Here is a 26,564-nt window from a genome sequence, read left to right as displayed (position 1 = left end):
TTCACAGGTAGGGGTATTTGGTGCCCATGTCTTTAGGTGCACCCATACATATGGGGCATCATTTTATTCAGGAGAAGTTTGTCTTTCAAATATGCCTTTGTTAGAAAATTTTTATGAGATTTTTTTTTGTCAAATCCACATTTGATCATGCGTCCAAGTTTACGTTTTAGAAAAAAAAAAAAAAAATGTCATAAAAAGTTCCAAATTTCACAATGCACTGACAAAAGGTATTTGGCTTTTGAGTGAAAACTACATTGCACCTAGAAACCTGAAGGTCTGTAGTTTCTAAAGATACCAAACATGAGGGGATATTTTAGATTTACATATAAGTTATGCTGCATTAACTGTTACAAGCGCTTTTCTGCTTTGTTCTGGTGTGATATTGTACTAAGTATTGCTTTAGTTTGGGGGTTACTTCTGGACAGGAACTGTGGGGTACCACCACATATTTGGTATCGTTGGAATTGGGAGTATCAGGGCTTTTACAAACAATAAAAAAAAGTGAGTAAAATTAACTTTTCTATGGAAAAAAACCTCAAAATATACAGAAATTTTTCATAATTTTTTTTTTTTTTTACATATTTCACCCAAAATACACATCATATCTCCAGAAAAGTTATAAAATTTGGTATGTATGTCGAAGCCCAATTAGTGACGAAAAAAACTATATATAATTTCCCTAGTTTCGTGGAGGTTTTCCTACCAAAAAACATTGTTAAAGTGAATGAGTACAAAATGCTTAAAAAACGTCTGGCACTGGGGGGAACCGAAATGACGAATTCGGCTGGCACTTAAAGGGTTAAACAAGTGACCAGTAAATTCTACCTACTGTTTGCCTGCTATTGATTACTATACTGGTATAAATAGGGGTGCCCCCATCCAACCAAAGGACTAAGTCTAAAGGAAAAGCATTTCTATATACAACATTCTTTCTTCTCCTGATTATAACAAGGCAATTGCATTTTTGCATATAGAAAAGATGGTGGGATTTGTGAAAAATGTCAGTTTTGAGAAGTTTGCCCTCTTGAAATAAATTAAATCTTGAAATAAATATGTTTACAAGATAGCAGATACAAAGCCCTTATTGTGGCTTAATATCTGCAGTGGGCTAGACTAGTACAGAAGAGTACTGGTGCCAGCAAAAAAACCCTTATGATGAATTATGACTTTTAAAACTCAAAATTATGACTTTTAAAACTAAAAATTATGACTTTTAAACTTATAATTATAACTTTTAAAGAGTCAAAATTATAACTTTTAAACTCAAATTTTAAAAGTCATAATTATGAGTTTTTAAAGTCATAATTCATTAGGCGTATATAATGTGTGTTAACTACATGACATACCATCTAGTGGCTAAAATTTTTGTTCTTTTGAGATGTATACCTTCTCCCATAACATGGAATATTTATCTGGTTTCTACCAAGATCCCACAGTTGCATCACTACAAGAGCACTTAACCCAGCTGCAATCACGCTAGGAAATACACCTGATTATTCAGGAGAGTGTGTATTGGTGCACATAGGGGCCCATTCATTAAAGGATGAATTTTAGCAAATGAAAAGCACGATTGGAAAAAATTTGGAGTAACCACGATAATCTCTGATGTGTGAAAATTCTTTTCTTGGTCGTACGAAAATATTGTGGTTGCGATTCGAAAGTCACAAAATTTTTGTATCCGAATGATCGTAATCGTAAAACCTTTCAGGCTTTGAAAATTCAATGCATGATTTTGGAAGCCTTCCATAGGACTCAATGGTACTCTGCAGCTCCAACCTGGCCAAAAGATAGTCACAATACCAAAGCTTGAATTCCGAAATGGTCATAGTCTTTGCGAAAAATACAACTTTTTTGTGGAATTTAACGAAAGCCACGAAAAAGTTGTACTATTTTAACGATATTATTGTGGTCAATAAACAAAGTTCTAACAATTAGAAAAAAAATACAAATTTTTCTCATTTGGACTCAATCATGCTTTAATGAATGGGCCCCATAGTGTGGAAGTCTGAAAGATCAAGCACACCAAACAAAAAAACAAACTAATCACTAAACCTGGGTCCAAGCCAGTTAGTACACAAAATCAAAATATAGATGCACACCAGGTATTTTTACTAAGAAAAAACCTAACTTTTAATCAGCATCATTAAAAAGAAAACAGGACGACATTTCGGTCCCCATCTCGGACCTTTCTCAAGACCTCTTGAGTATTTTGATTTTGTATATATATATATATATATATATATATATATATATATATATATATATATATATATTTCTAATATATAGAAGTAACAATATATGTAATTATTTTTATTATTCTTATGCAGAGAGAAATGATGAAAACTGAAGCTGTAGGAAAGGTACTTTAGATCACCTGATATCTAAATAGCAACAATTTGTGGCTAAGTCAGAGGAGAAAGGGGTTGAATTTCAAACCATTATCAAAGTTTATTGTCTGCTGCTGTAATGATCAACTCTCTAATGTTTCTTCTATAAATAACAATTTGCAGTAAATATATGCTGCAAAGTTGAACAGAAAATGCCCTGTAAAGTATGCTAGTTTATTCAACAAACATAGTAAATGATGCTCTCATATTTCAAACAAATAAAGAGCAACTACACCCAAAGATCCTGCATTTGGAAGCTTTACAGTAACTGTAGGCCTGATAAATAAGGGTTGCTGTGAATTATCTCTAAGGAAGAGACTTACACCATGTAGACCAGGGTTCCCCAACCTTTTTTTTACCCATGAGTCAAATGTAAAAAGAGTTGAGAAGCAGCACAAGCATGAAAATTATTCCTGGGGGTGCCAATTAAGGGCTGCGATTGGCTATTTGGTAGCCCCTGTGTGGCCTGGCAGCCTACATGAGGCTCTGTTTGGCAGTGCGTCTGGTTTTTATGCAAACAAAACTTGCCTCCAAGCTAGGAATTCAAAAAGGACCTCCTTTAAGGCCACTGGGAGCAACATCCAAAGGGGTGGTAAGAAATATTGCTCCCCAGCAACTGGTTGGGGATCACTGGTTAAAGAAAATTAAGTCTTACCCTGATTAATGTCAGAGTCCTGGCTTAGTGTATCCTGACTGCTGCTCCTGGAAACTGCTGGTATGACTGACAGAGAGGTGGGGCAAGATAAAGATGCTGATAAATCCATCTGTGCCAATAAGGAACATGAGACTGGGTTAGCAGGAATCTCTGCATTGTGCTGGCTGTGGTCGAAGGGGAGATATGTTTCATTGTGCACATATGGAGGCTTCCAGTGTGATATTCCTATTGAAACTGGTCCATTTACTTCAAATCCTGTGAAGAGAAAAACAAACTTGATATAGCCATTTCTGTAATAAAGCATTTCTCATAATGAAGAGTGCCAGTTTAGCTGTACATATACTGTTCTTATCAGCATTCTCATTTGAATTGTGAGTAAATTGGTCACACAGACACTTACAGGAGTTTTACAATGGTTTCAGATCAGATTTAAATGTATTATAAAATTAGTTAAAATTTAAGGCAGAACTGCATAAAATAACAATTACTTTTTTTTTTTTACAATAAATAATAACAAGTGCAAAGTTTGATTTGAGCTACCCATGGCAACCAATCAGCAGTTAGTTTTGGCTAATCTGTTCTTTATGAGCAAAGATTGGCAACTAAGGGTTTTTACACTGCACCTTCTATTAAACAGCATCATAAAGTGTTATAAAACAAAAGAGGCTGATTCTAGTTGTGCTTTGTGTTCCATTACACTTTTTTAGTCATTTTTCTGGATAATCTTTGAATAAGAAACTAAAATCGGCAAATAAAAAAAATAAATTAGGGAACAATATCCATTTAAATGTATTATACTATTTAAATCCACCAATTCTACTTTTGGCCAGCACTCTTTTAGAAAACCATGAATAATAAACCTTGTATAATGATATGCCAAGGAATATAAATGTGTTTAATATATTCTTAACACAATCAAATCATCAGTTAAATATTAAGCATTAATAACATTGTTTGTGGTAATCTTAATAGTGTCTTCTTTGAGAAATTGGATTTTTATAAATACATATTGCATTATTTTTGAGAAATAATAGCAAAGATTCATATGCAGCATTAGGGAAGAAAGAAAGTTTGATTTTTAAATGTCCATTAAAAAAAGATGCATAAAGGTATGTATATTTCTTTATTAATTAATAAAAGTGATAGCCTCCATGCTGCTTCCCCATTTATAAGGGTTATCTGGGTGGGCTAGGACTATAATGGGCCATGAGGTCCCCAACTTAATAAAATGCAAATCAACATTTTGTGAACATAAAATAATGGTGCACATATACTGGCATGTACTGGCAACCATTTTAGCCATACCTGGTTGCATTAGCCTTTAGTAGGTTTATCTACGGGATGAAAATATTTGCATTTACCCATCAAGATAGGGGCCATTCAATATATGAGATATTGAGATAAGCTTGACCTGAACTACCATTTGGCAGCTGAACTGGGTACCCACGTTTCCTTTTAATAATGTGGTTTATTTGAATAATAGAAAACACAAACAAAAATCATGTGCATGGCTTAGTTCTAAACCTCCTTTGGCTGACCTTATTTTCAGTCCCCTGTGAAAAAGGTTAAGAAACACTGTTTTGTACAGGCCAGGGATTACTCAAGATACCCAAGGATTATACAAGCGCAGAGTATCCTTTTATGTATTTTCACTATGTGGATGAGGTATTTATCATATGAAATAGTGAATTACAGGAAACGGAGAGTTTTTGTTTAAAAATGAATATGATTCATGCAACCAATAAATGTACCCAAATGGGTGCTTCTGCCATCTGGAAAAATTGAATAAGCTGAATTTTCATTGTATTTTTAACTGGTACTCAGCTCTTTCAGTGCACAAGAGCAAAACTTTATATTCTACATTAGCAAACTTCCAAGGTGCCCCTGATTGTGGTAATGGTAGAACATGGTGGATTCATCAGAATGTATATGAAACCAAAAGATAAAAAACAGTTATTGTAAATGGGGCAGCTTGCATCCCTCTAGGATTTTATAAGTATCCTCAAGAGTCAATTCTTAAGGGTAAGATGCTGTTGAAACATGGCATTCTTACCTATAGTGATCTGGCTGACACAGCTGTAGTAGCTTGTTCCACTGGAAAGATTATTGTAGCTCTCGCTGGCAGGATCTGTGTCTGAAAAATATGAGCAAAATAGTTTGAAATAAATAGATAGAATAAGAGAACACCCTTAAAGGAACAGTATAATTAGTGGGGGTGCCTAAATTTTTTTCAGCCCCAGGCCGCTTTAAGGTACCAGTGGACCGAGGGCAAAGATTGGTGGGTCCCAATAGCTACCTCAAGATATTAGGAAAAGGACTACCCTAAAGCAAGAGAACTTAAATATATACAGTGGCTTGCAAAAGTATTTGGCCCCCTTGAACTTTTCCACATTTTGTCACATTACAGCCACAAACATGAATCAATTTTATTGGAATTCCACGTGAAAGACCAATACAAAGTGGTGTACATGTGAGAAGTGGAACGAAAATCATACATGATTCCAAACATTTTTTACAAATAAATAACTGCAAAGTGGGGTGTGCATAATTATTCAGCCCCCTTTGGTCTGAGTGCAGTCAGTTGCCCATAGACATTGCCTGATGAGTGCTAATGACTAAATAGAGTGTACCTGTGTGTAATCTAATGTCAGTACAAATACAGCTGCTCTGTGACGGCCTCAGAGGTTGTCTAAGAGAATATTGGGAGCAACAACACCATGAAGTCCAAAGAACACACCAGACAGGTCAGGGATAAAGTTATTGAGAAATTTAAAGCAGGCTTAGGCTACAAAAAGATTTCCAAAGACTTGAACATCCCACGGAGCACTGTTCAAGCGATCATTCAGAAATGGAAGGAGTATGGCACAACTGTAAACCTACCAAGACAAGGCCGTCCACCTAAACTCACAGGCTGAACTGATCGCTGAGAGCGCTGATCAGAAATGCAGCCAAGAGGCCCATGGTGACTCTGGACGAGCTGCAGAGATCTACAGCTCAGGTGGGGGAATCTGTCCATAGGACAACTATTAGTCGTGCACTGCACAAAGTTGGCCTTTATGGAAGAGTGGCAAGAAGAAAGCCATTGTTAACAGAAAACCATAAGTAGTCCTGTTTGCAGTTTGCCACAAGCCATGTGGGGGACACAGCAAACATGTGGAAGAAGGTGCTCTGGTCAGATGAGACCAAAATGGAACTTTTTGGCCAAAATGCAAAACGCTATGTGTGGCGGAAAACTAACACTGCACATCACTCTGAACACACCATCCCCACTGTCAAATATGGTGGTGGCAGCATCATGCTCTGGGTGTGCTTCTCTTCAGCAGGGACAGGGAAGCTGGTCAGAGTTGATGGGAAGATGGATGGAGCCAAATACAGGGCAATCTTGGAAGAAAACCTCTTGGAGTCTGCAAGAGACTGAGACTTGAGACTGGGGCGGAGGTTCACCTTCCAGCAGGACAACAACCCTAAACATAAAGCCAGAGCAACAATGGAATGGTTTAAAACAAAACATATCCATGTGTTAGAATGGCCCAGTCAGCCCAAGTCCAGACCTAAATCCAATCGAGAATCTGTGGCAAGATCTGAAAACTGCTGTTCACAAACGCTGTCCATCTAATCTGACTGAGCTGGAGCTGTTTTGCAAAGAAGAATGGGCAAGGATTTCAGTCTCTAGATGTGCAAAGCGGGTAGAGACATACCCTAAAAGACTGGCAGCTGTAATTGCAGCAAAAGGTGGTTCTACAAAGTATTGACTCAGGGGGCTGAATAATTACGCACACCCCACTTTGCAGTTATTTATTTGTAAAAAATGTTTGAAATCATGTATGAGTTTCGTTCCACTTCTCACGTGTACACCACTTTGTATTGGTCTTTCACGTGGAATTCCAATAAAACTGATTCATGTTTGTGGCTGTAATGTGACAAAATGTGGAAAAGTTCAAGGGGGCCGAATACTTTTGCAAGCCACTGTAAATAGGCAAGCAATAAATAGCTTATACTTAGGAGCAGATTTGTCAAACTGTTAAGTTAAGAGCTTACTACATAAAGCTCTTCTGAATTTGATGGAATACACAAATTAACAATGTAACTATATAACAATGTTATGTTGATGTTGATGCTTGGTAAAAAAAAGGTATTGAGAATTTCATAGTCTAGAGGGGTGTTAGAGGTCAGTGAAGCTCTAACATCCCAGAGAGTAGAATGGCATTTGACTGTTGAAACAAATTCTGCTGAACTGACACATCTCTCCTCTTTGATAAATGTGTTAATTTTTTAAAGCACTTTCCTGACTGCCAGGAAAATGTTCAGAAATGGGAAAATATCGACCTGATGGGAATCTTTCTAGATTTCCTAGTTCAATATTTAATAAATCTGCCCCTCTGAAAAATACCAGTCCAAAAAAACAGGCTTTTGCATTTGCATATTTTTATGGCATTTCAGAATTGGGTATTGAAGTGACCCACAGTCCATAGGCTGCATGGTGTGCAGGGTACAGAGTACAGAGACATCTGATCCTTGGACCTTGAAAAACAAAAAAAACAAAAATCCCGTCCGCTCTCCTACCTGGGAGTCAGCGTGGAGTGGGGATTTACAAAAAAAATGGAAGAAGCAGACCCTGCAGTCTGGGCCCCACCTTCCCACCTCTTCAGGGTCTGCTTCCTTGACAGTTACACCACTTTGTAAGAACTGTGACCACTATTAACCCTGAGCTATAATGTATATTCGGTACCTTTCCAGTTCAAATTACCCTAGCAACCAGACAAGGGTTTGAATGAGAAGCTAGATTATGAATAGGAGTGGGTCTGAATAGAAAGATAAGCAATAAAAAGAAACAATAACAATGAAACTGTAGCCTCAAAGAGTGGTTTGAGGACCCCTTTTAAAAGCTGGAAAGAGTCAGAAGAGAAAATATTTTAAAAATGATTAAAAAAAAAACAAATTGAAAAGTTGCGGACCCACCCTGGACCCCCTTCGGCGCATGAAAGGTGAGCACTTGGGGGCAAGGGAGGGCAGCATCACAGGAGCCACCTCAGGGTGGTTTTGGGCAATAATCGTCACTTTAAAGGACATGTCAACCCCAAAAATATTTTTTTGACTAATAAAGAAAACATAATTTCAAGCAACTTTACAATGTGAATTTACTAAAAATGTTTACTGCTTTAAAAGTTATTTGTTAATGCAATTGCTATTGAAAGCAGCATATGCTGTAATCCTGGATGTTTGTTTTTAAATAATGTTGCAAAGGTCAGTCTCTTCCAGCAAGACAGGTCTGTCAGTCTGCTGCCTTGTGTTACATTGTTTCAAAAGCCATCAGGACAGAGAATAGAAAAGGACTGGCAAACACTAATTCTGATAGCAATTATATATACAAATAAGTCAAAAACCATCACAAATTTGTAATGAATGTATAATGAAAAGTTGCTTAGAATTGTGTTTACTTTTATTAGGCAAAAAATTATATTTTGGTTTGACTTGCCCTTTAAAATCTGACAAAGTGCAGCACATGAAGAAAGTCAAGTTTATCTTGATGACGTTGGGAATTTATTGCTGACTGGCCCTTTAGTTAAGCTGTGGGTACAACCTGGAATGTTACATAGGCCAAGTCAAGCAAGGAGTGATTTGTGCAGCTGCCCATCCACTTATCGTAGACTAACTGGCACAAAATGTTTCACCTGAAAATTGCACATGAATTCTGAAGAAATGCTGTTTTGTGTTAAAAAAACATGAAAAACTGCACCTATGTTTTTGCACTTTTTGGCAACAAAAATAAATGAAGCCCCTTTTCTTTCTGCCACCAGAAAAGCTTTTGTTCTGATGGACATTTATTAAACCACTTTAGGGGTAGACAGGAAAGGAGAGACCTCCTCCTGGTGGTTATTTTCTGGGTGTTTTTTATAACCCACTATGTCAACCAAAAACTGCTGATGAGAGGCTTAGGGGTCATTGAAAATCATAAAAACTTTAGTAGAAAATTAAGTGACTTATTTCCCATTCGCTGTTGCTATAGGGTTGATTATTAACCAGTTCTGATGCAAAATGTGTTGGTTCCTGAGTTGCCAATTAATATGAACCTGAACTACAGTAATTAATAATCAGTCTTGTATTGAGAATTTCCTGTTGTATATATAATGTATATTGTAAGTCAGTCCCTAAGCTTAGGTAAGCTTAGCAGCCCAGGGCATGTTCTGGTAAATCAACAGAAAAGAAGATTGGAGTTGATGTGAGAATTACCAGAGTCACAGATCATTGCTGCTAAAGGGTTGTTGTGGCACTGGGCTTGTACAGAAGCCCAAAACATTAAAGAGTATAATTTCTAGCCTAATTCTCCTTTAAAGGGAGCTTTTCTGTATAAATTTAAGTGAGTAAACTGCCTAAGCCAGTCAAGTTAGTAATGAAACTGTATTTTGACATTCTGGTTCTTATTCCCTAAGATAACTGTTTGCTGAGCTTGTTTCATATGCCTAAAGCTTCCTCATGCATTCAACTCTTACAGACAATTTTATGCACTTCTATGATTACAGTCCTGCAATATTAATGATATCTGCATTTTGGGCCTCTTTAACCATTCTGTCTACCTCTTGTATAGCTTTTCCTCAGCTTAATAATACATAAATGCCAGATGAAAAAAAAAACACACAGATGTGCTGCAGGTTTACTGCTACAGAAAAAAAATTTAATTTTGTCACTTCAAAAAATAAAAACCCTCACTATTACTTGGTTATCATCAAATTTAACTGATTATAAAAATAAATAAAGTAAAACCTGTTTACAAATGGAGTAGCTTGCATTAAAATAAGATCATCTTGCTGGAGCACAGTTTACATGAGGAATAATAATGGCTCCCTCCCTGTGTCCATTTCTGTGTACTAAGAAGAATGGTAAAGATAAATACCTTTATCCTCAGGCAGGGGTAAAGTTGAAGAAGACTCATTTATGACAGATGCAAGTAAGCAAGAGCTCCATGGTTAATATGGTTAATACTGGGCTCCCAAGGAATTGGCATCACCTGGCACTCATTTGCTGTTCTAAGAGATGCCAATTTGCTGCCCATTATTGTCCCCTCTATATACAGCAGAGCTAAATGGCCTTATTGATGCAGTCAGGAGTACAAATCAGGCAAGGTGCAAAATGTAAAAAGAAAAAAATGACTCTTTGCTCATTTTTGCACTTTGCACCTTGCTCTGCCATTGGAAACAACCCCTTCAGTGGGATACTTGTAATGGATACTTGTGAAGTTCTCCACCACTCTTCAGTCACGAAATGTACTTCAGTGTGTTAAGTTAGGTCTGGAGTGATGTAAAATAAGAGCTTAATAGATATATTCTGCATTAGGATACCTGTCTGATATCTGCTCACTTTCCTATTATTTCCTCCATTTCTAGCCTAGACAATTTCCCCTCAAGTCAATATTATCATTCACCTCTTGGCTTCCAACAAACAGTACAAATTTTCTTCTTAAGAAAAATCAAAATACATTGAAAGCTTAAGTGCAGCTCCATTAGGACTTTGTCTCTCTATAAAGAATGAAAACAAAGGTGTCTCGAAAGATCCAATTACCGGCTTATCTGTAACTCTATCCACACAACTCAGCCTTTGTGTATTATAGAAATACTTCCCACAAAGTAAGCTATGTGAGTTTTGGAAATCAGAGAGAAAAATAAGGTCAAGGAGACATTTCAAAAAACAAGACTCAGGATCATTATAAACAGTTTAGACCAAAACTGGAATTTATCATGCCTAGTGTAATTCATCCTGGGGTTAATGAATTCAGCCTGTGCCTCACATATAGTTAATTTAGTCAACTGAACTTTTTGCCCAATCTAGCACAAAGTATAATGCTTATAATGTTTTCTCCAGGTTTCCTTTGTAGGTGTAACTCCTTTGATACCATGTCTCTTTGATTTACTGCACTGCTGTTGCCACATGCAGCATGGCATAGATCAGAAAGTAACCTGGGAATGTAAACAGGAAGTAAGATGGCATGATGTAGTGCGATAATGCTTTGTGTTCTTGTGATGGTTGCGTCTATGCCTTTGTTAGAGAATTTGGCACAAGAAGCAGAGCAAAGAGATTGTATTTAATGCCTGCCTAATGAACTGGCTGTTCAAATTCTGCCTCACACATAACAGGGACAAATTTTGTTTCTGGAACCTAGGTAGTAGTGGCACAAATACAGGGAAACAAGGTGCTTTGTGGCTAAATATTATGACATGTTGCACCTCATTCTCCTTGTGTAATAGTATGGCTACATACAGCCTTTAACAGATGAAAGAAATTAATTTTCTGCATTCCATGTTTGTTTCCCCTGTGTCACAGTAAGCATGCTTAATCCAGATAAAATTAAACTAATGCCAGGATATCACTAGTAAACTTAGCCTACATTTGTATTTCAATAAAATGTTGCTAAGCAAGACAATTGGCTAATGCAGACACTCATGCCTTATTTATCCATGCCAGTTATGACTTAATGATAGAGTGATTAACAGTTTGGTTTTCATCTTCTCAGTTTGCTCCCAGAGCTAGCCTCTGTAAATGGTTTCCTATTCAAACAAGACACAACTTCACATATCACCTCTATACCACAATGCCAGTCAGCTCCTGATCTAAAACATTACAATAGATTCACAGCCACCTAACCCATGGGATAGGCAGGCAAGACATCTTAGCAAGATGTCAACTAAGCTAACTCCAGCATGGTGGCGCAGTAGTTAAAATTCTAGGATTGCAGTGCTGGGGGTCCTAGGTTCAATGGCAGCTAGGGCTGTATGTAAAAGGAGTCAGTAAGTTTCCCCATGCTTGTGAGGATTTCCTCCAGGTCCTTCATCCCCACCTCAGATTCCAAATACATACAGAAATGTAAACTGTAACAAGGAGGGTTTTAGAGGAACAGTTCAGTGTTAAAATGAAACTGGGTAATATAAATAGATGTGCCCCCATAAAGTCACTGACTAACTAAGAGTTTAGAAAGCAGGAAGTAAAGTTCTGGTTATTATGGTAGACATCTGTCCACTCCAGCCTTTATAGATTAGATTAACTAACTATATTAGAAATATGTTTTATTTTGCACAGTCTATCCATTTTACCCATTTTTACACTGAACTGTTCCTTTAAAGGGGATCTAAACCCCCAAAAATGAATTGATGTCAAGTTATTCTGGGGCTTTTCTGATTACATTTTAAATGTACATCCATTTTCTTTATCTACCAGTTTATGTAGTATTTGCAAATTTAGACTGTTAATAGCAGAGATTTTGCTTAACTGAGAGTCAGCAACTGAATAAAGGAAGTGCATAGAAAATGCAAAAACACTGTTGAGCTTAAAGAGTGCCTAGCAGTATAAAATCACTTAAAAGAGAATATGAATGTACTCAAATTACATTAATTTATTATTTGGGTTTAGAACCCCTTTAATATGTCTCTACTATAGCACCATCTATCTAATAAGACTGAAATATTCGATAATGCATAGCAGAGAGAAATTCAGCCACACTGTCTGAGACACATTTTGCTGCCAAAATACATGACACTTGGAAATAGTCCAAACATTGGACACACGTGATAATTGTATACCCAGTGTCTAGAATAAGGGGGCAGGGCCTTACCTATTTATACCTGTTTCCTGTTACACCTTGGTGAGAGCACTTGCCAAAGGGGGAGTATAACCTAAACCTTGTGTGGAGATCTCAATAAAATGTAAGATTCACAAGCACATTTGCTGGATTTGAGTGCTATCTGTTACGCTTTGTGTACATGATCCATGTAATAAGCATTGCAAGTGAGTGGCTTCACCACAGCTATAGACAGCACTCCAATGAATGTACTGTGTACTGATTACTCTACAGTACAATGTGAAAACCCAAAAGTTATCGCTTGATTTATCATGTGTAAACTTGGCATGAGGAGAGCTGCTAAATTCTAAACCAGGAGGACAGAAAGGGACAAAAACTGCATTCAATAGTCATTACATTTACAAATAACTTTAACACCTATGAAAGTGTAGCTTAGTATTATGATTTCTTCCATTAGGCAAAATGCTATTTTTTATGTTTTCTTGCTTTACTGTGAACAGTTTTCAACAAAGGCATCCCTTACTCATACTATACACAATATTACAAAATGCATTATTCTGCCTTACTATGAACACTGCATCTCTTTGCCTTACACATATACATACTATTATATAGCTGCACCCCCTTCCTATGGGTTAGACTCACAGATATAGGAATACAGTATACTGACAGACAGATGATGATTCATGGCATAGCCATGGCATGATACTGTAGAAGAAATATAATAGTTAATACTAATACTAAAAAAGACTTAGGAGTGTATACTTTCTGCCTTTACTCTCTACACTCGTTGGAACATACAGAGCAGCTCTGCCATGCCCAGAGGTACCAGGGACAGCAATGAAGTGCCACTTACCATACCCGGTGAGGGGAGACCCCCTTGGGCTGCTGCATGCCCGAGAAGCCGGGCTGGTAGGCACAGAGATGGGCGCTTGCAGGCGCGGAGAGCCCAAGTTGAACCCCCCGGCATTTCCCTTCTTGGTGTCTATGGACTTGTAGCGCCTTAGCTCCAGCGCAGCTCCCCCGAACTCGAACCTGGGGCTGCGCGGCTTAGCGCTTAGCTTTCCCTTATGTGGGCAGTGCATGACTCCTGCATGCTGTCTGGGCACCTTCCAGGGACTGGGGCAGAAACCTGTCTCATCCACAGCCACCTGTCCCGGATCCAGAGCTCACAAATCCACAGCCACCTCCATCCAACTAAAGTCGAGGCAGATAATAACACATCCAAGCTGGGTCTCTCCGTCTTTTAATGCCCTTTAATGGACATTCCTTTCTGTGGAACGATAACTCTCCTCTTGCATCCCTGGAGCAGTGCCGGTACCCAGCTAAAGCGCACCACTCCGCTCCCAACACTCCGCCGCTGATGCGCACAGAGAGGGGCGGGGCCTGGGACATGGGGGCGTGGTGCCCAATTCACACTGCAGGTCCTTTAATCCAAGGAATTCGAGTGACAAATTAGAAGAACGTCGCTCTGCTATAAACCAAGCAGTGATTATTGTGTTACCCCATAGCCTGTGGCAATCTGTGAGATTAATTGACACGGGAGGAGGGAGGGACCTGCAGAGCTCTGAGCTGTCCCGACTAAAGCTTCTGCAAAGTTTACCTTTACGTTCTGCAAGCATGTGTTCAGAGTCAGATCACAGTCTGGCCAAAATAAAATAGTAAACCTTAATAAAAACGTGTGTGTGTATTTGTATATATCACAGCAACAAATATATATGTTTATTATATATAGCGTTCTCTCTCTTTTTTACTATACGTTTCCACATGGCAGGCTACTTAGTAGTTTTTCTCATATTCAAATTGAAACGTCTTGTTGCAGACTTCACTTTCATTCTGAAACCTATGGACAACCGAACTCGATTGCAAGATGATTGCAGCGTATGTGCAATGTGTTTTATGCTCCCTTCATCCCATTCATTCCTCTGAGTTCAGCCAGCTTCGGTTTAACCCTTTCCTTCCCCTGGCTGAGTCACCAAGATCTCAGGTTGTCAAAATGGATTCCTCGTCACGTGACTAGAGCACAGGGAGGAGAAAGGTGAGGGGAAACTGTGTTGTTATAAGAGGCCAGCCTGTATGTATGCCTGAGTGTTCTTTGTACTGTGTACAATATATGATCTATCGAAAATACAAGTTTATATTATACAACATAAAGAAGCACTGTTTTAATTTTATGCATGTAACTTGCATTTTTGGGAAATATTTTTCTAAAGTAAAGCCTTCTAGTTTAGGTGCATCCACAGTGGCCAAGCTACTTGAAGATGTTGGCAGTTGCAGTTAAAAACAAAAAAAAAACACATTTCAGGCTAAAATCAACATATTTCAGATCAGGCTGTATATACAAATCTTAAATTTCGTTTTTAATGCTTTTTTTAATGTAATTTATACAGTACTTCTATCTTTTTTCCCCACGATCTGCAAATCAGTAATGTGCATTAAAACAAGCAATGTCTGGAGCTCCCCTCTATGTTTCATAATTAAAGTTATAAACTATCTTTTTGAGAGGCTGCAGAATGTGGATCTCACACTGTTTATTGTACTACTGTCCTGGGCAGAGCCTATTTCCTGGCACCATTGTGCCAGCAGTGGGAATTAGATAAATCTGATAGACATGTTTTTAAATTTGTGGGCAATTTATTCTAAGCAGGATGCATTTAAGATTTTGCTTGGCTTTTTATAATTCAGCTTTATTATTCATTAAAACTAAATGTATGAGAAATATGCCAAAATATTCACAGAATCATTTTTGCAGTCTTTATGCAACTTTTTCTCATCCCATATTATAATCAGTATATACTCACACCTTATTGCAGTGTGCAGTAAGAGTTTTGCTAACAATAAAGATGGAATTAGAATTATTGCACAGCTGAAAAGGTTAATATTTATGTTGTGTTTAAACATTTATACATGTGTGATTTTAAATTCACACACTTATGTATATTACATATATATGTATTATTATTATATACGTATATTATGTGTATTACACACAGTATATAATATATCACCACCAAGGGAAATATAAAGAGGGACTTAAGCATGTAGAAGAAATTTTATGCTCTGCACATCATGCACCAGGCAAGTTGTCATCACTAGGCTCAAGAAAGAGCCAGTACAATTAACCCCAGCAGTGCCTATGAATAAAAAGCAATGTAAAGAGCCATGCCATTTTATGTAAAGTCTGCCCCACTATATCATTCAATAAAAGGCAAATATTAAAGATGGCATATGGCATATGGCTAAACATATTTTTTAAAAAGGCAACAGTTTTGAGTCCAATTTATGAAACCATTTTCATTCTAATTGCAATTGAATGAGTTAGCAATTTCCTCCCCTTCTGTGGAGTGGTATATAATGTATTGCCATGTATCTAAATCGGGAGTGGGCAAATCAGATTATATATATTTTTTTCTTTCCAATATGACTTGTGAAGTGCTATGCCTTTCTTTTTATTAATATTTTCATTAGCACTCAGGCAGTAAATCCACTGTAGAGCATACACCTCTTTGTATACTGTATATGGTAAATAATATACCCCCAATAGTAAAATATAAGGATATTTTAAGCCACTGAGGCATTCCAAGGCTATATAAAGGTACAAGACTAAAGGCTGATTTTAAAATGGGGGGTACATTATTATAATACACAAGTAATTATAAATTGTCATTTTAAAATATAATTTACAGAATAATCATGGCCCTTGTGTATATACACACACATAAAGTATATATATTGTGACAACCTGCCACCTGTACTGTATTGTACATGTAATTTTGGAGGGAAATTCGCTATGGTAGGCAGGTTAGCCAGGCCCGGATTTGTGGCGAGGCCACAAAGGCCCGGGCCTAGGGAGGCACAATTTTAGGGGCGGCATGCCGCCCCGCCGCAACGATATTTTAACATTTAGTGGCCATACGGAGCAATGGGGACTTCTCCCCACTGCTCCGTATGGGAGTTTAAATGGCCGCGCATGCGCACTTGCGTCGGCGCAGCACGGCGCGGCGGGGAGGTTTGTTCACGCATGCGCACTGGGGAGAGGGTGGCGCAAATGGGGGGGCGGCCTCGGGGCGGGCGGATTTGAAATCGGGCGCTGAGGATAGCAGAGGATCTGGGGCACAGAAAATATATGGACACCAAAAAATGCAGATAAATAACTTTGCCTTTAACTACTCGCTCAAAACAAATTAACAAGTTGCTTATTTTCATATGGCATCAAAATTATAACAGTCTCTAACAAATGAGGTTGTAGTCCTTGTGACTATCCCAGAGCCTCTCCTGTACCATTGCAAGGCTAGCACCCTGTTACTTACATTTCAGAGGTAACTTCTCTCTCTCAGCCAGACCACAAAGCCTACTTCCCAGTCAGCTTCACTACTGCACTTCCTTTAAACACTGCCTTTCTCCAAGTACAGTCACAGGCCCTTTGGCACTCTCTCTCAAGTTCAGGCACAGCCATAGGCGGAGGGTGACTTTTTTGTTTGGGGAGGCTAAAGATGGGCCATACAGAGACTGACCTACAGCTAATGTGAGACTTAGTGGATTCGCTGCTGGTGTAAAAAATTAACCTCCCAACTACCTCTTGCGGTTTCCACTGACTCCCAGGGATACAAAAGTGTGGGTGGGAGAGCATTTTTACCCTAAAATGCTTAGGATTCATAGGTGCACTTCTGTGAGGGGTTTTCCATCCATTTGTGTTTCGGATCAATTAGCTTAAAGGGGTAGGTCACCCTTAAATTAACTTTTAATATAATGTAGACATTGATATTCTGAGACAATTTGCAATTGGTCCTCAGTTCAGTTATTTAGCTTTTTGTTCAGCAGCTCTCCATTTGGTATTTCAGCAGCTATCTGGTTGCTAGGGTCTTATTTATCCTAGAAACCAGGTAGTGGTTTAAACAAGAGATGTGAATATGAATAGTTAAGGGGCCTGCATGGAAAAATAAGTAATAAAAAATTACAATAATAATAAAATTGTAGCCTCGCAGAGCAATACTTTTTGGCTGCCGGGGTCAGTGACCCCCATTTGAAAGCTGGAAAGAGGCAGAAGAGAAAGGCAAATTATTCAAGAACTATAAAAAAAATAATTAGGGAGACCAATTGCAAAGTTGCTAGGAATAGGCAATTCTATAACATACTAAACGTTAACTTAAAAGTGAACCCCCCCTTTAGATGTGTTTAAGTTAGTTTTATGGAGAGAGAGGCAGTGAGCACTGACACCACAGGTACATTATATACAGTGAGACGCAGTCTGTATTTACAAAACCAACACATTATATACAGTGAGACGAAGTCTGTATTTACAAAACCAGCACATTATATACAGTGAGACGCAGTCTGTATTTATAAAACCAGCACATTATATACAGTGAGGCGCAGTCTGTATTTATAAAACCAGCACATTATATACAGTGAGGCGCAGTCTGTATTTATAAAACCAGCACATTATATACATCGAGATGCAGTCTGTATTTATAAAACCAGCACATTATATACAGTGAGACGCAGTCTGTATTTATAAAACCAGCACATTGTGTACAGTGAGATGCAGTCTGTATTTATAAAACCAGCACATTGTGTACAGTGATATGTAGTCTGTATTTACAAAACCAGCACATTATATACAGTGAGACGCAGTCTGTATTTATAAAACCAGCACGTTGTGTACAGTGATATGTAGTCTGTATTTACAAAACCAGCACATTATATACAGTGAGAAGCAGTGGGTACTGATGGCAGATATTCCGGCCCTGGCACTATAACACTGGCACTGATACACAACATTGGCCCCACTGTAACTAACTAGAAATGAACAAAACAATGACAAAATTAAAAACAAAATAGTAAGTGCAAAAAAAAACAAATATATAACAGCACAATGAGCTTTTTCAGGGGGAAAGAGTTAACTTACCATCCATCTGTTAGGATAGGGGATATGGATATTATAAATGTCAGGTCAGGCAAAAAATTTAATTCAAATTAATTTCAACTAGTGATTCAGCCTTTAGAACTGTATTGTACCTGTGAATAGTGCCTGTGTATAGTACCTGTGGAAGTGGGATGAAATCTGCAGCAAACGTTGAGTTGGTTTTCAGGTAAAGTTTACAGCCTGCAGATTCTTCCTTTCAGTCTTCATTTCTGCACTGCCTTCAGTTTGCAAAATCTCCTGATCCCTGTGTGCATCTGTGCTTTGATTGGTCAATTTTACTGTCTGTCAAGAAAGCTGTGCTCTGATTGAAGAATCCACAAGAAGAAAGATCCAGTCGGAGCACAGCAGAACGGGCTTGCAGGAACAGAAGATTTGCAGGAGAGTGCATAAATGGAGTGAGTTTTTATTTTGTTTTGTTTTTTTAAGGTGCCAAGCAGGTTTGGGGAGGCTTACCCTCCCCTAGCCTTATTGAAAATCCGCCTATGGGCACAGCCTCAGAAACTCTCTGTAACTCAGGTTCCTCATGCGCCTTAGTCCTTTCTCAGGTTTCCTCTCTCACACTAGGAACAACAGGGACCCTGTTTTGCCTTCAAACACACAGGACAGACCCATCTCCTCCAAACATCCAAGGAAGAGCCCATAGGTGTGGGAGCACATCCCTTTACCTTTACAGACAGCTCCTCTTTCAGCTAGGGTTGCCACCTGGGTTTTGAAAATCACCTGTCTGGTTTACCAAATATGGAAAACTGGGCAGGACTCTTTGACCGATTGCCACGTCATAGTCACGCCCCCGTGAAGTCATAGTCATGCCCACATGACATCACTGCAATGCCTAGTGACATCATGCCAAGCCCCCCTTCCTAGAGTTAGCCACCGCAAAAGGTGGCAACCCTACTCTCAGCTGCCACTTAACCTGACTGGAAGGGAATATTAACCTTATCTGCACTTGCACTAGGTATCCCCCTGCAGCCACATCTTGCATCTCAAATGCACACTTTCCAGTACATTTTTAGGCTAAACAGCTGTGTTTATTAAACACAATGTTACAATATATATATAGCTGGTATTGCAGTAATGCACTCCCAGAAAAACAAAATCCAACAGCCCAGGTGCATCCAGTGAAATGTTTATCCATATAGTTACTGAGTGAAATGATTTATTGGTTCTTATCAACATTTTGGTTCCAACAAAAAGTCCTTTCTCAAGGTGTCTTTGAAGATGTTGATAACCACCAATAAAAAAGTTTACACATGTAAAGCCTAAATTGTCCTACCAGGTATATAAGTAGGGCACATCTCCCCCACCCAAATGGAATTATTTGTACTGCGTATATCCCCTCCATTCGCCATCACCTTCACATTTTCCTAAAACAAACAGCTTTCACCCGTCAGCCATTTTTCCTCTTTCATAATCAGTGATGTTTACATTTGCAAACAGCACTTGTGGGCTATAAAGTTCATGCAATGAAGAATGCAGGCTTACATAGGCAAGTCCTGCTTGGGCTGAGCACTGTAATGGTTAAGATGAGTTTAGGAGAGAAGGTTAGGAGAAAAATTAGGAGCAGACAGCTAAAGCAGAGTTTCTAGGGAACCAGCTATGCCATATCTTCATTGGCTGCTAGACTGGAGGGGGCAATCTAAGCTTGGAAGTGAGCATGTTTAATATCTAATAGCCAAAGTAAATTCATGAGGGTCTGAGTGAATTAAAGGTGGAGAAGATATCCTAAATGATATAGGCTAATGCCCCATGGAGTGAGTTAGTCGTCCACGATAGATCTCTGCTACCGCGGGTGAATAAATGCTCTGAAATGCCGTTCCACTGGCAACAATAGAAGTTGCCAGTGGAAAGGCCTACCCATCACTTCAACTTTCTGAAGTCACACTTCATAAGAGTAGAGGCATTTCACAGATTAGGTTTGTTTGTGGAGGGTTTACATGTCCTTTAAGCGAGGTTAATTTCTATAAAATCTTTTACATAAAATTGTAAATGTTACGTTATGTTCTTTCAGAAACAAACTGTTGGGTATTGTTTCCTTTAAGATACATATTTATACCCTTTCACAGTAAATCTTGCATTTTATTAGGCACTATATGCGAGTTAAATCTGCTTTATGGCTCAGAAACTATCCTTGAGCCTGACCCCATGTTGATGCTTTCACATAAAAAAGCTACTTGGTAGCACACTTTTGGCAGCTGCAGTTTTTCAGATTTTAGTAACTGTGCACCTCAGTAGAGAAATTTGGTCTCTTTGATTTCTTATAATCACCTCAGATTTAGAGGCCTTTGGAGTGTGGATGTTTTTCTGGCTGACATTATCTGACACAGAAACTGTGCACATGAAATACTACCCTGTTAGCTTGTTGGGTCTGTTCAGATTGCAATGTAAATGACTGGGGTGTATTAAGATTCTTCATAAAAGAAGCATTAAATTATAAAGTAGCAATTGTAAAACTTTTCCATAATTGAAGATAAAACTATCTTACAATATTGTGAACTTTCTTAAGGTAGCCATACATGGGCAGGTTTAAGACCTTCGGACTGATTTGGCCCTAGATCACAACAGGGATAGAGACCATTAGGGTGAAGACCGTATCAACGAGGTGATGTAGTTCTCGATCCAACAGGAAAATCAATTTTTGCCAATAACATTCGGGTAGGCCTGTTGGAGGGAACCATACACGGGTAGTTAAGCTGCCGATTCAGTCTGAAGGGGCCAAATTGACAGTGGAAATCTGCATGTGTATGGCCATCTTTTAGTTATATTTAGTTACATTTTCCAAATGCTGTTAGAGCAATTCATTTGTATTACATGCAGTGCCAATGGTTCTAGCATTTGAGCACCAGATCTTAGTATAAATAAAAATAAATTTGGATGTGTTTAGAAGAAATAAAGTAGAGATGCAAACATGTATTTGATCAAAACATATTCTTAAAGGAACAGTAACAAGTAAAGTAATTAAAATATAATGTACTATTGCCCTGCACTGGTAAAACTGGTATGTTTGCTACAGAAATGCTACTATAGTTTATATAAACAAAACTGCTGTGTAGCCATGGGGGCAGACATTCAAGCTGGAAAAAAGGAGAAAAGGCACAGGTTACATAGCAGATAACAAATAAACTCTGCAGAATATAATAGGGGCTTTATCTGTTGTCTGCTAAGTAACCTGTGCCTTTTCTCATTTGAATGGCTGCCCCCATGGCTACACAGCAGCTTTCTTTATATAAACTATAGTAGGGTTTCTGTAGCATACATACCAGTTGTACCAGTGCAGGGCAACAGTGCATTATACTGTAATTACTTTTATATACAGTTTTATATTTTGGCATAACTGTTCATTTAAAGGGGCAATATATACCCTTTTTAACATGAGGTGAAATGAAGCATAGGAATTGTATTGGAAATTATTTTTTAGTCTGAACAGTTTTACACTAATTTGTTTTGAGGATTTACATTACTGTCAAAAGGACAGAAGGGAAGATTGTACCATAAGGTAAGTGGATCATATATAAATCATATTTCAGTATTTTGGTTTGTAGTACGATAGATCTTGGAGAGTGGTTGTGTTTGTTTGCCATCCAGATGTTCCAGAGGGGCTAGCGTTCTTGTGTAGAATTAGAGTCTTTTGAGTAAGTTGGTCCCTCTGCTCTATGTTTTTTGCATAGGAGAGTAGTTTTCTTTCAGCTCCTAGCAAGCTAGGATCTGCAATGGCATTCTCACAAATCCATATCATCTTCAGCATTCCACTGTCTGTGGAATTAGAATAGGCTGCCTGAATTTTGTCAGGGGTACAGAACCATTTGGAAATGAGCTTGATGAACAGGTAAAGGTGTTTGAGGGATATGGAGTATCTGGAGGTCCAAACAAAAAGTTTGTTCCATGTTTGGCAGTCGTAATTTGTTTGTAGTCCATTGTTTCCTTTTATGCTCATTGTTTATGTTACTATCCATTATGTTGTTATATATATATATCTATGCTTAGTTGTTTCATTTTCTAATACCTCATGGTTTGATTACATTCTCTTTTATGTTTACAGTATTTTTTTTTCTCCATTCCCCTGCAAGTATTGCTTTCTCATTCTTTCAACCATTGTTTGGCATTTCTGTTTTATTTTTTTCTTGTCTTCCTGTCCCCACTCTTTTCAAGTTTCTCTTGGTTTTGGTTATTCTCTCTAATCCTTTGCCTTATTATTTTTGGATTTGTATTGTGTAATTTCAAGTCTGTTGAAATCGCCAACCCTGATCTATTTTCATGTTTATAAAAATGAGCTAATCTAATTGTGCTTATTTGGAAATGTGTTAGCTTCTAATATTAACTGCTTCCAAGTGCTATGCAATCTGTCTAGTCTCCAGTGGGTTAAGTGGCTTTTTCAAGTCATCAGAACACTACACCTCTGTTATTTATTAATAGTCACCCTGCCACAAAATTAGCCTGGCACAGCAGGTACCATTGCATGAGGTCACTTTCACTTAGATATAGCTTTTAAGATGAAGAGCTGCTGAATGTTTCTGCTGATTGTTGCTTGCAGCATGAGCTTAATTATCAAGTGCTTGTTCCCCTTTGAATGTTACAGTGCGTGCTGACTCAATCAAAATGTAATTACACAAATACAGAATTATGTATATTTATAAAAAAAAGTTTCAGTGTTTTTAAAATAAAAGCTTTTTAGAACTGTTCCATGCATTATCAGGCAGTTTCCAACTGACTTGCATTATACTGATACCAGATATGAACTTACAATTAGATTGCTTTGATGGCTTAGAAAAGGATGCAGTTCTGATCTTTATCCAGGATTTCAGGTTAATAAAATGCCCTTGTGGATAGACTTAGTTACCTTAGTACTTTGGAATCTCTATAGTTTAATATTAGTGAAGAGCAAGTCCCTTTTGCTTCACTAAAAAATTTGCAAAACTGATGAAAAATTTGTGAAATGATGAAAAAAATCACAAAATGTGGCTACTGCATGAGTTTTCCTATGTGTGCAACTGTTTTTGATGCAACCGCAATTTTTTTTCTCTCTCCAAATACATTAATCAACGGGTGTTTTTCTTTGCAAAATTTTTGTAACTGTGAGTTTATACAGCAGTTTCTTGAAAAAAAATCAGTGGGGAAATGTGTAATTTTTCAGCAAATCCATGCCTGGAGACAAAATTGCTCATTACTATCTAAGATCACCAGGTGTTGGGTGTCACTGATGATTTTATATTATATACACTGGGGTTTCCATGCTATAATACACATTCAGCTATATAGTCATATGTATAGTTTGCATAATATACTGGGGTAAAAAAAAACGTGCTGTAAAATATAGGTAAATTAGGAGTGACAGTACAGATTATAGCTTGACAACATAAGAAAGCACTGTTTGTAAGGATATCTTTTGTAGAATATTCATCAGTGTTGTGTATGATATTTGTAATAATGGTACTGGAACAAGATAAAAAATAATATTATGTTAGGAATGCAGAGAAATCCCAAAAGGCCTGGACTGAGATTAAAAAAAATCAAAAGCCTTGGCATTTTAAGTACACTGAGGCCCAAACATCCCCCCGCAAGCCCTCTAAATAGTGACTATGGCATCTTACAGCAGCTCCACTGGCATTTGACAGAAACAACAGATTTCCAGTCCAGGCCTGTGTCCCAGCAAAAGTGTGAGCAAACTAGGGATGAAGAACTAGAGCCGGCAGTAGGAGGACCTAGTGAAGTTAGTAGAAGGCCCATGTAAAACCTAATTTCTAGTGGATGCTGGGATTTACCAACAGCTAGAGAGATCATTTTTTTCCCGAGAGAAGTATTTTGTAACTGAAGGTATGGCACCGAAAGCCCACTGTATTCTTTTAGATCCATGTTGCATATAAGCTACTTTACATCAACACCTACTTTGCATGTAAAATATCGTGTTCACATTTTCCTTGACCTCAGTTTTAAACTGGTAGACAAATGCTTAGGAGCTGCTTGGTACTGCAGATGCTCTTTGTAAGTTCACTTGACACTGCAGGTAAAAATATCAAGCGCTTGCTTAACAACTTATCACTTCACTTGCTACTTAAATTCTTAGCTGGGGTGAGTGCTCAGTGTGGCTGTTACCAGTGGGGTATGAATTATTCATCCGCTCTTCTAAACAACAGGATAATGCACCTGCTCTTGCCAGACAATGGTTACAGTTACAGGCTGCTAGATTGATGAGCAGTAGAATAGAAAGGTAAATGATTGAAAAACCACCATAATAAGATCAATAAATAGATGCAACTTGCAAACTGTTTCAAACATTACTGTCTCCATCACTGCAAAAGTTCATTTTAAAGGAGAACTAAACTTCCCCCTAATACAAAAGCTGCCTTAAATGCCCTGCATTGACCCCCCTCACCTCTCCCTTCTTGCATAGCCTGTAACTTTGAAAAGTGGCCCTATAGAAAAACCTGTGTCTGTGTCGGCGGTGAGACCCGAAACACTTTCTAACGGAAGATGACGCTTATTCAGGCGCAAAAAAAAACCCCTTTTTTTACTATTAAAATACCATCTGCAGCTCCTTCTATGAGAGAATAAATATAGTAAGGAGAAACACAGTTTAAGCATTGTTGCACTGAGACAAGTAATGGTACACACATTTTAAAATGGCAAAAGTGTATGTTAATAAAGTATTTTAACTGCTGAGGGAAAGCTGCACTTATTAAATGGCATAATGCAGACAAAGTAATTTACAGATATGCCCAGAAAGAGAATGTGGTTAGAAATGATGTAGGCTGCTTTTGAGAAACAAAGCTTAGAGAGTGCTATAGGACTAAGGAGTTGCTGTAGGCACTGATCTTTACTGCTAAATTGCTGGTTCTATTTGGGCTGTACAGAAGCTCAAGATAGCTATATTCTTTATTGAGCGTTAGTTCTTCTTAAACTTTTGTACTGCTTACCATGTTCTCAACTCTAGACACAGGTACCTGCTTATGGGCACTATATTTGCTTAAGTGCAGTGAGCAAAATACAGTTTTCAGCACAATTGCCATGTTTTTTCCAACAATGCAGTATTTTTTTCAAGAATTCCAATGCTATTGTGGCCACCAGGGGACTATACAATTAAGACTAGCACAATTGTGCTTGCACTTCATGACAAATTTGGCACAGTTGAGCTGATAACTCTCCAAGTCTAGTTGGCATCATTTTCAGCATTAGACATGCATGTGTGCCCTATCCTCTTAGCGCAACTGTGCTGCAACAATTTATGCAGGGCACTGTGGGATGCCTGGAGGTACTGCCTGGTTCGGAGGTGGTGGTCTGTCCAGGGTTCACCTTGCTCAAGTTCCCATGCAAGTTCCCATGCATCAGTTGAGGCAAGTTTGCTTGATTTGGAACTGGAGGCAGGAAGGACTGAGTGTTGCTAAAGGCAATTCCATGGATGTGGAACATTATTTTGATAAATGTCCTAAGATTAGGATATTCCCTTAATTTACAGGAGCCATTGAGCAGTCTTGCTACTCCCCATTTTAGTGTCACCATATATTTTTTAAATTGTCTAGGGCTTCATGGGGCTGGAAGCTATATCTCAATTTAATGAACACAGTCAAAACTAAAAAGAAAATACAGGAATATAATCTGTTATCTGGAAACCCATTATCCAGAAAGCCCTGAATAACAGAAAGGAAGGCCATCTCCCATAGACTGAATTTTAATTAAAAAAAAAATTCAAATTTTTAAAAATGATTTCCTTTTTCACTGTAATAATAAAACATTATCTTGTACTTTATCCTAACTGAGATATAATTAATCTTTATTGGAGGCAAAACAATCCTGTTGGATTTAATGAATGATTCAATTATTTTTTTCTAGACTTAAGGTATGGAGATCCAAATTACAGAAAGATCCCTTATCAGGATCCCTAGGTCCTGAGCATTCTGGAAAATATGTCCCATACCTGCATTCTAAAGAAAGGAGCCTTCATCATAAATAATCTTTATAAGGAAGGAAAGGTTGATGTTCTCTGAAGATGCCTGTATTGATTTGAATTTTCTCATAAACAGCTAAAGCAAATGTAAT

At 38.0% G+C, this 26,564-nt stretch overlaps 1 protein-coding gene across 3 annotated transcripts in view; it reads right to left on the bottom strand.

Moving 5' to 3' along the window:
• Positions 1-13,963, bottom strand: part of ano4 (anoctamin 4) — an 88,755-nt gene extending 74,792 nt beyond the window's left edge. For all 3 annotated transcript variants that reach the window (XM_004912893.4, XM_012959855.3, XM_012959856.3), the window contains exons 1-3: positions 13,467-13,963; positions 5,096-5,176; positions 3,043-3,297 (exon numbers count right to left, since the gene is read on the bottom strand). In XM_004912893.4, the coding sequence (XP_004912950.2) occupies positions 3,043-3,297; positions 5,096-5,176; positions 13,467-13,695 (565 nt within the window). In that variant the 5' untranslated portion in view covers positions 13,696-13,963. The remainder of the gene's footprint in view (positions 1-3,042; positions 3,298-5,095; positions 5,177-13,466) is intronic.
• Positions 13,964-26,564: the final 12,601 nt, after the last annotated feature.

Source organism: Xenopus tropicalis, chromosome 3 (assembly GCF_000004195.4).
Source record: "Xenopus tropicalis strain Nigerian chromosome 3, UCB_Xtro_10.0, whole genome shotgun sequence".
NCBI lineage: Eukaryota > Metazoa > Chordata > Amphibia > Anura > Pipidae > Xenopus > Xenopus tropicalis.
Note: the sequence above shows the minus strand (reverse complement) of the source record. Positions and strands in the feature narration are given on the sequence as shown.